At 45.3% G+C, this 16,213-nt stretch overlaps 1 protein-coding gene across 5 annotated transcripts in view; it reads right to left on the bottom strand.

Moving 5' to 3' along the window:
- ARHGAP10 (Rho GTPase activating protein 10) overlaps positions 1-16,213 on the bottom strand; it is a 286,142-nt gene that overhangs the window by 219,953 nt on the left and 49,976 nt on the right. For 2 of the 5 annotated variants that reach the window (XM_083171359.1, XM_083171352.1), the window contains exon 1: positions 14,360-14,851. The exons of 2 other annotated variants lie outside the window; for them this stretch is intronic. In XM_083171359.1, coding sequence (XP_083027485.1) covers positions 14,360-14,513 — 154 coding nt within the window. In that variant the 5' untranslated portion in view covers positions 14,514-14,851. Of the gene's footprint in view, positions 1-14,359; positions 14,852-16,213 lie in introns of those variants that run through there. One more of the 5 variants, XM_083171345.1, reaches the window with a different exon arrangement.

Raw genomic sequence — 16,213 nt, 5'->3', positions numbered from 1 at the left:
AGCCCACCTTATATGGGTGCTGGATGACCTCCTGACAGTCGAGATTCAGGCGGTCAGTATACTGACATCAGAAACATGACTGTTTAATACCAGTCAGTGGGGATTTGGACTTACAGAGGCTTTTCGCCCTCGTCGCCACCCCCCCCCACCCCCATGTCGGAGTACCCGCAGTCAGGATTCCGATGTCGGTATACTGACCATCGACCCGCTATACCAAACCCATCTTATACAGTATGAGGTAGATGTACTAAGCCTTAGAGAGTGATAAAGGGGAGAGATATAAACTACCAACCAATCAGCTCCTGTCATTTTCCAAATATACAGTTAGAAGCCGAATGGCTGGTTCTTTATCTCTCTACATTTTATTCACTCTTCAAAGTTGAGCACATCTCCCATTATGCGAGTTCCACAATTAAAACGTTGACAATCAGGGTGAAGTAGTAATGCAGATATGGACCTCACACTGGGCCTTATTCTAGTTCACTCTTAAGGCCCCTATACACTACTCGATATGGACCGGATTTCAACCGATTCTGGAGGATCAGGCCAAGAAATCGGGTGAAATTGCCCAAATCGCATAGGGTATGACATCAGATCTGATCCGATACGCAGTCCCGTGGGCATCGGATCAGATACGGATGTCGGATGGTCTACACATAAGATAAATCTTATGGGAGCAGGTCCGGGGGAGTGAGGACCAGAGACCGCAGAGCATGGTGCGGTCCAGCTGCAGGAGGGGTAGTGAGCAGAAGAGGGAGCGGGGACCGCAGAGCAGAATCCGGTCCCCGTGGCAAGCGATGGAGAATAGAAAAAAAATCCTATTCAAAAGACTGGGCGGCCGCTGATTGGCTGAGCTCTCAGCCATTCAGCGGCCGCCTAGTCTTTTGAATAGGATGTTTTCTATTCTCCCGCTCACCGCTACCCTGGACTCTGCTCTCAGTTCGCCGCGGCGAGAAAGAAAAGAGGAAACATCCTATTCAAAAGACTGGGAGGCCGCTGATTCGCTGTGAGCTCAGCCAATCAGCAGCCATCCAGTCTTTTGAATAGGATTTCTCTTACTATTCTCCCGCCAGGGGGATCAGGGTCCCCACTCCCTCTTCTGCCACTAGCTCACTACCCCTCCTGCAGCTGGACCTGACCCTGCTCTGCAGTCTCTGGTCCCCGCTCCCCACCAAAGACCCGGACCCTGCCCCCGCCAAGGACCAGGACCCTGCCGCCACCCCGCCTGCAAGCTCCCCCCCCCCCCGACCCTTCTCTCCTGCAGCTCCCCCGGAATTACATGTGATAAATCGATCCAATTTATCACATGTTAAAAATGGTACATCAAGTGCCAAATCTTATCAGGAGCTGCCGGGGGAGCTCAGGCGAAGTTGGGGCCAATATTAGCCGGATTGTCTTTAGGACAAGTCGGCCTAATGTATGGGGGTCTTTAGAGGCAAATTCCTTCTCAAATGGACAAAACCATGTGCACTGCAGGCGGGGCAGATATAACATGTGCAGAGAGAATTAGATTTGGGTGGGGTTTTTCTTCAAAGTGAGATCTATATGGCAGTGTAGAAATAAAGCAGTCAGTATTTTCCCTGCACCGAAACAAAATAACTACCCAAATCGAATTATATCTGCACCTGTTACATCTGCCCCCCAGCAGTGCACATGGTTTTGTCCATCTGAGAAGGAACTTGCCTCTAGAGCAGGCATGTCCAAACTGTAGCCCTCCAGCTGTTGTGAAACTACACATCCCAGCATGCCTTGTCATAGTAATAGCATTCCCTAATTGCAAAACTGTGGCAAGGCATGATGGTACTTGTAGTTTTGCAACAGCTGGAGGGCCATAGTTTGAACATGCCTGCTCTAAAGTGGACTAAAAGAAGGCCCCCTGTCCCCATGCTCAGTGTTAACATTTTGACTGTCGAACATGTCCCACCCAGGGTTGCCGACTTTTGAAAGCTCCTCTCCGGGAGAAGCCCGGAGAGGAGACTTTCAGCAGGAGTTCAGGGGGCGGGGCTTAAGTGGGACGCCATTAAGCCCCGCCCCCATGAAGGAAAGTGACCGTGTTTGCTGATCTCCGCGAAAGGGGCGGGGATAAATGACGCGATTATGACACTTAGCCCTGCCCCCTCCCCTGAGATTGGCAGATAAGGTTATTTAAATGCAGCGGTCAGGGGCGGGGAAGCCGCAATCAGGAAGGAGGAGCGGGGGTTCCCAAGAATCCGGGAGGGTTGCCCACTTTCCGGAGGGGCCGGGAGGGTGAACAGATTTTCGGGACCCTCCCGGCCATTCCGGGAGGGTAGGCAACCCTGGTCCAACCCATACCATCACAGCAAATATACATTTACTTTAATGAAATATGTGTTACAAAAAGAGGACTATGATTTATTGGCATTCTAATTTCATAGTAAAAAGCAATTCCTTTCAGGTATTACTATGGCTTCATCTCCTTCAACTACACTCACCCTTCCCGACACAGGAAACATGTACATTTTAGGAATCGTAAGGTCATGGTTATTTAAAAACGGTACAATTTTCTATAAGGCAGCAAAAAAAAACAAAAAAAAAAAACAGAACAATTAGCAGCACCATTATGTACCCTTCCTGCCAAGACCGTTAATGTCCATACAAACTTCAAGCCATTTCTGGATACATTAGGATTAATGAAATCTTTTCAAAATCTAGTGTCTCTCTCCCATATAAATATATTAAGATCTCCTAACTCTTTATCCAAACTTGTTATTTTCTGCATTCAGCTAAAGTGGTTAATACAGAAAACAAACAGATTTAAGCTGGTTTCGGATTGTTGGGCAAAGTCTGTGAGCAGCCTGTAATGTAATGTATATTACATTAATGAGCCAATTAAATCAGCAATGTACCTTTTTAAAATAACAAATGAGTCTTAAGCATCTATGTATCATGAATTTCACAGCACGGCGCCAACGATTTTTATCGGGACCAAAAAAATTGCGTTGATCGCATCGCATGCAACCAAATCGCATGCGATGGACGCGATTTTTACATTGGAATCAATGTAAAAAGGTCCCTGAGACCATTTTACCATTGGGCCCAATGTTAAAAGCCCCCGAAACCCCAATTTTAATTGCAAGCCCCCCTCATGGGTGAAATGGTCCCCTATTGTTAACGCCACCCCACGATGAACGCCAACCCGAAGCGTGGCGAGCGCAGCGAGCCCGCAAGGGGCAGCGGTACGCGTCCTCCGACCTTTTCATACCCCCACTATCCACATCGGCGTGGAGTTGATGTTATATAGTGTGGCGAGCGCATCGAGCCACCGAGCCCGAAGCGTGGCGAGCGCAGCATGCCCTGCGAGGGGACGCCCATTACTTCACAGGTATTATGTGCCCGCTCGCCATGCTTCAGGCTCGGTGGCTCGCTGCGCACGCCACTCTATATGCAATCAACTCCACGCCGACGTGGATAGTGGGGGTATGAAAAGGTCGGAGGACGCATACCGCTGCGCTCGCCATGCTTCGGGTTGGTGTCAATAGTGGGGTGGCGTTAACAATGGGGGGGGGGCATACAATAAAAAATGGGGTCTGGGGGCCATTTAACATTGTACCCTATGTAAAATCGCGTTGATCGCGTCGATCACATCGAATGCCATTATAATGGCATGCGATGGACGCGATCAACGCGATTTTCTCTTTGCTGGCAATAAAGGCTGGTAATTGACAGAAAATCGTAACTTAAGGTATGCAATTAACCCCGACGGGCACCGTGCTAGGAAACAAGTACCAAAATATGATTTTTCATATGAATTTCACTAGGTAGCGAATACATTAGAATAAATATTTGAAATTATTTTTGTCACCAACCATACTCCACTTTAAATGTCTTTTTTTTCCTTTATCCCTCATGGTTTTCCAGTGCCAGCCCAGCCTCAGGTAGCATTATTAACCATTTTTAGGCATCGCATTAAGTGGTCAGGAATCGAAGTAACTTCCCAATAATTTCATATTTGTTAGAACACAATTGTTGGGCTAATTCATAATTGCTTTTTACCCAGCTCCCTGGAGAAGTTGGAACATGGCACAATGTCTACCCCACACAGCCACAGACCACCACCTTCTGGAAGTGGTAATCTTCTGGAGGCTGATCTACTTTCCCAGTAGTGTGGCAGAGCGTGCATCGCCCGCATGTCCCAGAGAGTAGGACATTATAATGAAACTATTATCCAATTCTCTATGCATTTATTAAACGCATAGAAAATGAATAGGTATAAACAAACCCCATAACAAAAGAAACAAGAGAACAATATTTTCCTTCTATGTAATACAGGCATTCCCAACATCGGTCCTCAAGGCACACTAATGGCCCTACACACGGAGCGATTTAGGGGCATTTTCTAATCAATCTCACTAGATTGCTTAAAAAATACCCCTACATTGCTCCGTGTGTAGGGACCATAGCTATAGCGACGCCCGGCGATTAATATTCAGAATGGTGGATAATAGTCGGTCAGGGACAGATCACTCAAAACGCTCAGCAAATCACACAGTGTGTAGGCCCCTAACAGTCCTGGTTTTACAGATATCCATGAGAGCTGAATTAATACTCGGGAGCTTCATCACTAAAAGCTGCATTGTTATTGTGCCTTGAGGAATGAGCTTGGGACTTGGGAATGCCTTTTGTGGCGCCCCCACTCCTTCCTCCACATACTGTACACCCTTTCCAATGGACAACCATTGCATTTCTAGCAGATGTATTGACACACAAAAGTTATAAAAGACAAGAAAAGTGTACAGACTTTTGACCTAGAAATACTTTTGTCTTTGGCCTTAGGTGACAATAGTTTAAGTGCAGTCAGAACCAGGTATGTTTTCTTCCTTTTAAAAAACCGTTTGAAGTGTGATCATTAAAATGTCTCAAAGTTTCCCTGCCACAAGGTGCATTATTTACTTTACAGAAATGCCATAACTGAATGGCATTTTTTAAAGAATTTTTGCTTCTGAACATAGCAAGGACTTTGGGAACATGCACTGAACACTTAAAAATAATGCCTATTGATAGGTTATGTATAAAATAAAAATAAACTATATAACAAAACTTTATAATAGTATACCTGACACCTGCAATAGACTATGGGGGGTATCCATTGTGCCGCCGCTATTTCTGATGTGGGAAATAGCGGCGGCTCCCTATTCAATGCTGTCATTAACGACAGCATTGATGCAGGATAGCGGCAGAACGGGCCCGACTTCAGAAGCTGTCGGGCCTGTTCTGCCGATAATGGCCGTGGATTGTCGTTATCAGGGCCGCAGATCGACAATCCACGGCCGTTTTTGCGGCCACTCCCTCTTTGCACCCATCGGCAGGCGGGACATTGAATCCCGTCTGTCGTTATGCGGTCGATCTGACAGCAAATGGGCCAGGATCACGGCTGTCGGCGGGGATTGCCAGCCGTGATCCCAGATTGCATACCCCCCCCATATACTGAAAAAGAAAAAAAGAAAATGAATGCAGTAAACTCAAAATATCCTGTGTAAGTTGTAACCCATGGATCTTTATACAGACAACACTTCTTTACACAAAAATATAATACAGCAATGCATTTACTAGATTTTATTTTGCCCTCAGGATATCTGGAATAAAGGTGCCCATACACTGTGCATTTTTTGGTTGTGATGCGTGCTCCAACACACATCGAGTATGTGCGGCACATACTTTTTGATCTAGATTGCATTGTATCTAGAGTACAAAAAGAACGCTGCTGTAACACATTGTATGCTTTTTGTACTAGATGCGATGGGATCTAGTACAAAAAGTACGGGGCACATCGCTCTGTGTATGGGCACCTTTACCCGGGTCACCCCTTTTGACAAAGATCCCGATTGCCCCAATTAACAAGAACTTGCATAAACAGTATAAAACTATGAAGTAAAATAATAAAAATACTAAAACCATTACAAAAAAAACATATGAAAAAGACACTTTTGCAAGATACTAGTTGATTTTACCCACAGAGATCTGTACAACAAACCCAAAAGAAATTACTGAAGGATTGACGAGACATCTCCCAATAGAGGAAGATGCCAGGTGCTTTCATCTCCAATAAAACAAATTACAAATAGCAAAAAAAAAAATATATTTACGGTCAAGCCCGGCAATAGAGGGGGGGGGGTATTGTTTGTCAAAAGGGACACCCATTCTGAGCCCCAAGGTTCAGAGGGCTCCCGAAAATCTGGCACCAAACTCAGGCTGCAGCAACAAACTGTATGTGGGTTCCAGCAAATTACGTGAAAATGAGTTAACAGGCACAACAAAGGCCTCCACCATGCCATCAAATTATTTGGTCCCGGTCCCCCATGTTGCATTGCTGATGTTGTGACATCAATATGCATAATGCCGCACCGAGCCCTGCCTGTCCCTACCACTGCGGACGAGCCGTGCAGCCCTCTGAAGAAGCAGGTGGTGTGGGTGCGAAATATATTTTTCAGAGTACAGACTCCAAAAAATGTCTGTTGCCAGCCATGTTTACAGTACACAAAGCTTTTCCATTAAGAGCAGTTCCATTGCATCAAGTATTTTATACAAGTTAAGGAGAGGAAACAGTGGTGACAATATACATTCACACTCACTTTCAGCAAAAGAAAAAAAATGGGATTTTCTTTTTTTTTAACATGTTTCATTTTACAGAGGAATTGGGGCTGTGGTTTGCTAGTGTATGACAACTATCAACAGATATACTAATTTGTCATTAGTATACTGATGAGCCTATCAAGGTTGACAGATCCGGATTTGCTGAAAATGATTTATAAATCAATGAAAAGTATCTAATGTATGAGTGCAAAATATATATAAAATTTGTGTTTGCTGACGTATGGGTGGGCTTTAGATGTATTAGGTAAAGGAGTGCTGTCAGGCTGAAATATGATCACTACGTCGACAAGCATTCGGTCGACATGAATGAAGGTCAACACAAGCATATGGTCGACATGGAGTTTTTCACTTTTTTTTTAGCCAACATGTGCCGACAGACGGTATTTCATGTTCCCGAAGCATGGCAAGCGCATCGAGCCATGCTGTTCACTTCTTTTTGTGTCGACATTCGGGACAAGAAAAGTGAAAAAAAATCCATGTTGACCTTTTCACTGTCAACCTTCCCCATGGCGACCTAATGTTTGTGTCGATCTAATGACCTTGTAGACCTCACCCAAGTCAACCTTCAGTCATGTTGACCCGTCTGTCTATCCTATGATCCATACCCGTCAGGCTCTACCTGTAATTAGCATTTGATGGGCTCAAAAGACAAATACATATAAAAATCAACTCAAAATGAATGGTTTCTAACCAAACTGGAGTATTTTTTCCATATAAATGACATGCGTGAAAACTGGGTAAAATAAACGGATAACTGTGGTGATTACATTTTCTGCTATGTTTATTTTGGAATGGAGATGTACACGTTTGCTTGTGTTTGCCTGGTTTGTTTATTTTATTGGAGAACACAGGGCGTTTTCATTCATGTGTGTGCCCTGAGGAAGTGGAATTACATCAGTGGGCTGCATGTCCATTTGGAATACATGAGTGGAAACCTAAAACTGTATCAAAACAGACCCATCATCATTGCATATTATGCTGTTTAAGGGCTTCTTGGGGCACGTAGGGGCATTTTCTAAGCGATCTCAGTAGATCGATCGCTAATACCCATTTCACACCGCACTTGTTAAACGGTAGCCATTTTTTTCCCCCATTTTAAAACGTTTAAGGCTGCAGTGGGAAAGCGCAAGAGTTCATTTACCGGTTAAAGATAACCGGTATTTCAAAACGTTTAAAAAGCAGAGTCCTACATGTTTCAGAGCTGTTTTTTATGCAGTGAGAATGGCTCTGAAACGGTATTTAGTAAAATCAACAGATTACAGACCTGTGATAGGCTGTCCCCTGCATGCTGCCTTGAAACGTGTTCAGGGGATTAAACGGGTTGACTGATGTGAATGGTATTTAAAACGGTAATCTACTGCAATGTGAAGGATCAGAACCGTTTCAAAATACCGGTTTTTAAAACGTTTAGGCAGTGTGAAAGTGGTATTAGAAAATGACCCCAGATCTCTCCGTGTTTAGGGGCCATAGCGAGAGTGATGTGTGGCGCTATCGCCCAGCAATTGATATGAATTGGTCAGGGCACAGCGATGTCTCTTTGCTGTGTGCTGAGCGATCTTGCTGAAGAATCTAGTATCACTCAGAACACTGCACAAATATCGCTGTGTACGGGCCCCATTAAAAAAAAATTAATTCAGAGAGGAAAAATCAGAGCTCTAGCAGGGGAATGGAATCATTGGATAGACATGTTGATACCACTAGGTCGACATGCACGAAGGTTGACATGACTGAAGGTCGACAGGGTCATTAGGCCCACACAGTTTTTTTTGTCCCGAATGTCGACATATGGACACTGAAACGTAGCACTGTGCTCGCCATGTTTCGGGCACACTATTTTATTCTCCCACCATGCCCTAGTGGATGGGAGGGCAGGAAATACTGCCTGTCGGCACATGTCGGTTCCCCCCCAAAAAAAACATGCTGACCTTTTGGCTGTCTACCTTTTCCATGTCGACCTAATGATCCTGTCAACCTTCAGTCATGTTGACCTAGTGGTGTAGACCTAATGCTTGTCGACCTAGTGACCGTGTATCCTAGCAGGATGGGAGCATTTTATAGCATGAGCAATGCTTAGGGTTAGGAAAGATGCCTGCATTAAATCCTGTAATACAAGTCGGAATAAAGGTTATTTATATCGGGGTAGGCGCTAGAGAGAGGTTACATTTAAGAACTGTTTGAATTTTCTACTTTCCAGGACAGCTTATGATTACATTGGTCAAACGTGGGAGGAAATAAGTGTCTTCTCGGGACACCAGGGATTTTACATAGAACCTATTTATGGGCTCTGCAATTCAGGAACTAATGCTAGGAAGTTTAATGGTAAGCACAGGACAATTGCCCATTTATTAGATCCGCTTAATATGATCACATTTATGACTTCTCTATACATGTACCGTTTATATCTCTGATATTGTAATCTGCACAGAGTACAATGTATGAATGGAAAAGGCATCAAGCAGCAAACACATGGTGCAGAACAGACACAGCGTATTGTGCGATGTGTCACTATTTCCATAGGTTTGGAAACTAAACATTAAAAGGCTCTGTACAAAAAAAAAAAAAAACATTAACAACTTGATGGCCATAAACTCTGCCCACATTCATTTCTGGTCTAGTAAGGGCGCTGGAATTTGCCGGACTGAACCTTACTTCATACATTTTAGGATACCCATGTGCAAAACAGAAGCATGTTAGCAGGTTATGATACTAATGTAGAACAATTGCTGTAGATAACATTGTAGACTGACATAGATTTCATTTCTTGCTCTTGAAAACGTTTTCCATATTCAAGCACCAACTCTACTATTAACTTACAGAACTCTTGGCAAATGCCCAAGTACGACTATCTCTAAAGTCACCACTGATTTACACATTAGCTCCATAACCTCTTCTCACTCACCCCTACAAGTCTTCTCTCGCACTGCACCTATCTTTAGGAAACCTCTTCCATATACAGTACATACTACCAGACTGTCAGAGTTTCCAGTCAATTTCTAACAATTCATATTAGCAAGCAGACTCACAAAGTGACCTACTAATACCCATTTACACCAAAGAAATAACTAAAGCCGAGTCAACTCGGGTCCGTGCTTGGTGTAAATGAGCTCAAAAAAATAACTTGGGTCCTGTTACCCGGCGGTTCAACCCAGGAAATATTCTGGGTTGAACATGGATTCAGGGGCAGTGTAAACTGGTAACCTGGGTCATTCGATCCAGGACCTGTTTACGCCAATGGGTGGGCCCATACCTCCTGACTGCCGCGTCTTGCTCTCATTCCGGAAGTTGGGCAGGGGGCACATACAGCCTCCGCTGCTGTACTATGCAAACAGCAGCAGAGCCTCACGGACGGAGACTGGGGTAGATGGGCCTGCTCCCAGGGTGTCGGTTGGCTTTGTGGGAGTCCTGACTGGTGGATTTTCCGGTACTTGGAGCCTACACCCAAGCTCTGTTTTTATTGGATACAGTGTCCGGTGCAGGCAGGGAGGCTTCTCCGGGGGTGTGTGTGTGTGTTAAAAATTGCCGTCAGGGGCAGCGAGCCCCTGTGACGTTGAATAGGGTGAGAGGCAGGGCTGGCATGGAATGCTCCAGCCCTCCGGACCCCAGCGATTGTGCAGCGAATCCTAAACAGGATTCGCTGCACATCGCTAAAAAAAAACATTGAATACTGGCCAAAAAAAGGACAAAGTACAGGTACCATTGGAGATGGTTTAAGTAAGAGAAGGAAAAGCACATGCTTGTGAGAGATTACATTGTAAATATATTGTTGGTAAGAAGATATGCACTTCTCTTCTATTTTTGTCTGGTCATATTAGCTGTGTGTACTAATCTTAAAACATTTACAAGCAATCCTAAAGCTGGGTACACACCTGATCAGCACATCAGTCGACTAGTCAACACGCCAACTAAGCAACCAATCAAGCTAAGTTACCGATTGGTTGCTTGAAGTGTCGGTCACGATTCCCAGCTAAACTGGCATTTTGAATTTGCTGCTTAGTTGTGACGCCAGCTCCCCACAAAGTAAGTGTATAGGTAGTCAGTGGACAGCCAATACACACAGCCAGATGCGACAAGCTCTCTCAGATGTAGTTGGTGAGATCGCAGAGATGCATATGGGTCCGAATAGAAGCATATTGTGATCACAATACTCAACCCAGAAACAAGGCATGATGGTGCAAGCTCTAAATTTATTTTAGGCATGACCAGGGTCATTCTTTTACACACATAGGGCGGGATGCTCTAAACCAGAAATGCGGTACCACATTTCTGTATTCTCTAACCCCTCTCCGCAATGTCAGCGCTGCTGCGGAGGGAATCATCAGCAAAAGCGGGATCCGTCACGTGCCGTTTTCACGCTGAAAACTACACCCAAATTAACCCCATCTCGCACCCTTCACAGAGCCGAATTCGCTGAAAATTGCTGGCACCCCGAGGCAAATTCGGCCCGCCGTAAAGTGCGCCCGGTGTCATGATGATTCCCATTCGGCGAATCTTCCGCACACATTGGGGTTAATAGGATCCACCCCATTGTATGTGGTCCTTTTGCATACAAATATGAAGCAAAAGTCTGTTTTCCTTAGCGCAACAATCAAAAAGTTCTGTAGGCAGCTGTGAGAAGACACCTGGAGCCTCCACCAAAAACTCCAAACAAATTCACATGCAAAAGAAAGTTGTTGTGCTCTCAAATAGCGCCACCAATAGAGGCTACAAGTCACTTGACCCACATCTGAGGAACGGAGGTACCGTCTAGGACTACAAGTAAGGAGTCACAGCTTGGACTATCAGTTACCGGGACTGATTTTTTTATATATGAAATGTGAGTGTAATTGTTCAATAAAGTGTTCTTTTAAATTACACAGCAGTATTGCACTATGGATATTTGTTTTTGAGATCTTACAGTGTCTATACGGAGGGAAGCTACACTCTGCAATATCCACATATGGTGGACCTATATGCGATCTTAAAAATCTGAAATTGTGAGTGTAAAATTAAACCAGTAACTACAACTATGGTGTATAGATGATATTGCACTATCATTATCTTTTGAAGTTTACAGATCCAGTATATGAACCTTGATAATCATATTCTGAAAGCCTTTCACTGGAAGGAGAAAGGAAAGTTATATTTACATTTCTGGTGGATGTTAACATCTGGTGGCGCTATTTGAGAGCAAAACCCCTTCCTTTTGCATACAGTGTATCTCATGCAATCCTAGCAGGGCTAACACGCTGCGACAAATACACATGGGAATGCACCTCACATCACAGTCGCAGGTAAATGACATGCAATGTGCCTCTTTTTAAGTGATCCGTTGCAGCAATGTGTTGGAAACGCATAAAAAGTGGCCATAGCGCACTAGTGGATGGGGCCTTTAATGGTAACATAGGCTACCTAAGCAACACAGACCCAAGCGGTATAGGACTCCACCAAAACTAGTAATAATACAGATGGAGCACCTCTCATACAGCTGGCGATAGCCTCTGCCAGCCCACGCTATCCGCCGGAAGGGGGTACGCGTGCACGAGACACTTGCGCGCCCTGTTCCAACTGAGCTCTCAGCAGCCTCATCGCACCCCACCCCCCCCCCAACTCTGCCCGTCTCCCTGAAGCGGAGATGGGCAGAGATTCCGCCGCCAAGCGACGGGGGCGCGCGTGAAATGCTTGCGCATCCCCGTTAGATGGCATGCCTCTCCGCCAGCAGATGGCACGCCTCTCTGCCAGCAGAGGGCATATGGCGAGGGCTGGGGATGTATGAGAGGCACTCCATCTGTATGTGGTATTATGTTGGCAGATTGCCCGGCGTATCTTCTTTAAAAAAAATAGCTGAGCTATGGTAGAGCCATATCTTTCTTGTCTGGGCAACTATAGTGAATCACATGAATGCGGCCATCAACTAACTTCTGTGGAGCTTAACATGTCAGAACATTTCACTCTGCAACTGCACTGAACTATCTCACTCCACTATCCACAAAGCTGCAATAACATTATAACGTGGGTGTAAGCAACCTACCAAGTGTTATACTGCATGGATTTAAAGGTCCCGAAAGTGACTTGTTGTTCAGAAGTAATACTACACTGGCAATGGCAAATCTATCTGCTATGCTACAGACTTTATTGCTGACATGTGACTGCTAAGCTCTGGAACCTAGATCACCATGAAGATAAACACAAGTTTGTTGTGCCATACTGTCAGATTACAGCAAAACAGTCAATAGAAACATGTGACATATTTATTAGAAACAGTATGTAATGCATGCAGGTCATTCACATAATTGGGTAGATGTATTAAGTCTGGTGAAGTGATAAAGTGGTAGGTGATAATGCAGCAGTAGGCTCCTAACTGACATGTTACATGATTTGAAAAAAATGACAGTTGTGAGCTGATTGACTGCTGCATCATTATATAGTACATCTGCCCTACTGCTCACACACATAAGAGCATGTTCATAGGAGACAACCCACAGTCATAACATTGGTTATAAACAAAATGACATGCAACACGTTAAACAAACAAGGTAGCGTAATGCCTCTGCTCGGTACTTGTGAGTTATCCGGGCTCCCGATTTTGGGTACTTGCGATTTGCATGCAATTTGCTATCCGTTTCATTATTCATCATTACCCCACTATCCCCTTAGCGTGAAGCGTGGCAATCAACATGAACCCGAAGCGTGGTGAGCGCAGCGAGCCCGCGAGGGGCGGCGGTACGCGTCCTCCGACCTTTTCATGCCCTACTATCCACTAGGGCGTGGAGTGAGAATAGAATAGTGTGGCGAGCGCAGCGAGCCACCGAGCCCGAAGCGTGGCGAGCGCAGCGAGCCCCGCGATGGGATGCGGACACCTTCACAGGTATCCGCGTGCCCTTGCGGGCTTCACAGGTGTCCGCTGCGCTCGCCACGCTTCGGCTCGGTGGCTCGCTGCGCTCGCCACACTATTCTATTCTCACTCCACGCCCTAGTGGATAGTAGGGCATGAAAAGTTCGGAGGACGCGTACCGCCGCCCCTCGCGGGCTCGCCACGCTTCGGGTTCACGTTGATAGACACACTTTGGGGATAGTGGGGTAATGAAATGAATAGCAAATCTTATGCAAATCGCATGCTAAATCGCATGCAAATCGCATGCGATATCGCATGCGATCTAGTACCAAAATCGGACACCCAGATAACTCACAAGTACCCTCTGCTCTGGTGGCAGAGTGGCATGATACCCTGGCACCCAATTGGTATGACTACCCAATTCAATGCCTTGTTTGTCCTTTTGTCACAGCTGTTATGAAAGATAAACAAAGCTATTGGGCCAAATGCATCACGCTTCAGTTAAATGATAAAGTGGAGAGTGGTAACACACCAGCCAATCGGCTCCTAGCTGTCATGTTACAAGCTGGGTTTGAAAAATGACAGTTAAAAGTTGATTGGTAGTTCATCACTATTTGAAGCTTGGTGCACCTGGCCCCTTATCTAGTGAAAAATCATAAGTATGACATTAGTCTGCAGCAAGACATCCAACTATGTCACAGACACATAATCTTACAGTATCGAGTGCCTTGTTAATGAGCTCACTGGCAGAGCCCCCTCAGTGTGCAGTGCATTAGTCTGCAGGGGAAGTGGCAGAGCAGCACAGCCCTGACTCCAGCTGACACCCTGAGAGTAACTGCACTTGTACAACAATAACCGGTGGTATACATCATTATGAGCTCACTGCACTGCTCTGTAGTAGCCCTGCAGTCAGTGCTGGTGTGAGTGCACACTTACTTTTAGTGGCAGTAATGAGGTTTTTGCCATCTTTTACTAAGTCCTTGATGAACTTGTTTGTTTTGTCCAGCTCCGCCTCGTGTGAGCGTATCCTCTCCCGCAGCCAGGGGCTGTCCAGGTAGCAGTCACTGAACTCCAAGGGCTGCAGCCCCATGATGCTGATCCCCAGCCCTGGCTCAGCCTCAGAGCCGCTGCGCTGCTGCTGCTACCGCCTCCTCCTTGCAAATCCCTTAATAGGCAACCGAGTCTCAGGCACATAAATAGGCGGCTGCACGGCCGGGGCTCGGATCAGCTTGCAGAGCAAAGGGACAGTCGGGGGGGCACTGGGAGTGACACAGGGACGAGAGGGTTAGCGGCTCACTGACACCACCGCCATGACGAGCATAAGCTCCATCCAGTGGGACGATACGAGTTTGGACAGATAATTCACAAACCCACCAAGCCCAGCATCCACATTCCTCCACAGAGTTCCACCCCCAGCACAGCCTCCTGCTCCTCCCAGCACTAATACCATGTTCTCCACTCCCTGCTGTCTCTTTGTGCAACCCCCTTCCACCACCTCCCCTTTCCTTGTCCCCTTCTCCTCTGCGTCTTCCCTTGTAAGTTGTCACCCTGTCCTTCCTTCTGTTCTAGTGTCGCATCTGTCACACCTCGTTCTGGGCTTCTCCTGCTACACTTTTCTTATGTTTCCTGAGGGATTTCCTTACTGAATCACCCATGTACTCTTATGCTGCTTTCCCACTGCCTACCCGGGTAAAGACCCGTTTTTTTTAAACGTGTCTTTACCCGGGTAATAGCCACAAAGACCCTTTCCCACTGCAGCTTTTAAACGTTAAAATAACGTTTAAAAGCAGTTTTTGTCCCATTCACACTTACCCGTGTAAACCACAAAGCAACACGTTTAAACTCTCTAGTAAACCTTGCCTGTCATTAAAAACATCACATGCACCAATCATGTTCTTAACCTTTATTATTATTTCTAAATACCGTTTAAAACCCTTTCCCATTGCCAAAAAAACGGCTCTTACACGGTAAAAACACTGCTTTTTACCCGGTTAACAAATACCGGTATTTGTTACCCGTGTAAAGCAACCTGGAGCTTTCCCACTACAGCTCTAGCCGTTTAAAAAGGCTAAAAAAACGGCATTTTACCGTGTAAAGCCTGCAGTGGGAAAGGGGCATTAGCTAACTCCTTATAATGAAGGCACAGTACAGGATGCATTCTTATACATCCTGTTACATGCTCCTCTCCTCTTGCTGAGACTTGTAGTTCTGCAATAGGTACATGAACACACACAAAAAAAAATATATGTATTATATATCTATGGGAAGAAGGGGGTTTCAGAGGGCGCTATTCAATAGTCAACAAATACAGATCGGAATTTACCGTTTAATATAAAAATAGAAATAAAAAACCCATAATAGGGTATCACAAATACATATGGTGTACAAATACAAATAAATGCTGCTCAATTCAGAAAAAGATAGCGCATATGCTGTACAAATACAAATAAGTGCTGCTCAATTCAAAAGACGATAGCCCAACGCGTTTCGTCAGTTCCTGACTTCATCAGGGGCAGATTATGTAGCCAGCAGAAACTATATGTGTCCTATACAGATAGAGTCTGGAGGCAGGTAATTCATAAGGCGCTCCGGTGGGTTTCCAATATTCGGAAAAGATCAGGAGTGGCTTTTAAATTGCAAGAGTTTCACAGCAGATTATTCTGATGTACAATCTCATCAAAATATGGGGATCATGAGGAGGTAACCAGCAGCAGGGTTTCACCATTTCCTTTCCCATAAGAAACATGGATGTTTCAAATGTCCTTGTACCACTTGTAAATTTATGGTACC

This window comes from Crinia signifera, chromosome 1, assembly GCF_055691185.1.
Source record: "Crinia signifera chromosome 1, ASM5569118v1, whole genome shotgun sequence".
NCBI lineage: Eukaryota > Metazoa > Chordata > Amphibia > Anura > Myobatrachidae > Crinia > Crinia signifera.
Note: the sequence above shows the minus strand (reverse complement) of the source record. Positions and strands in the feature narration are given on the sequence as shown.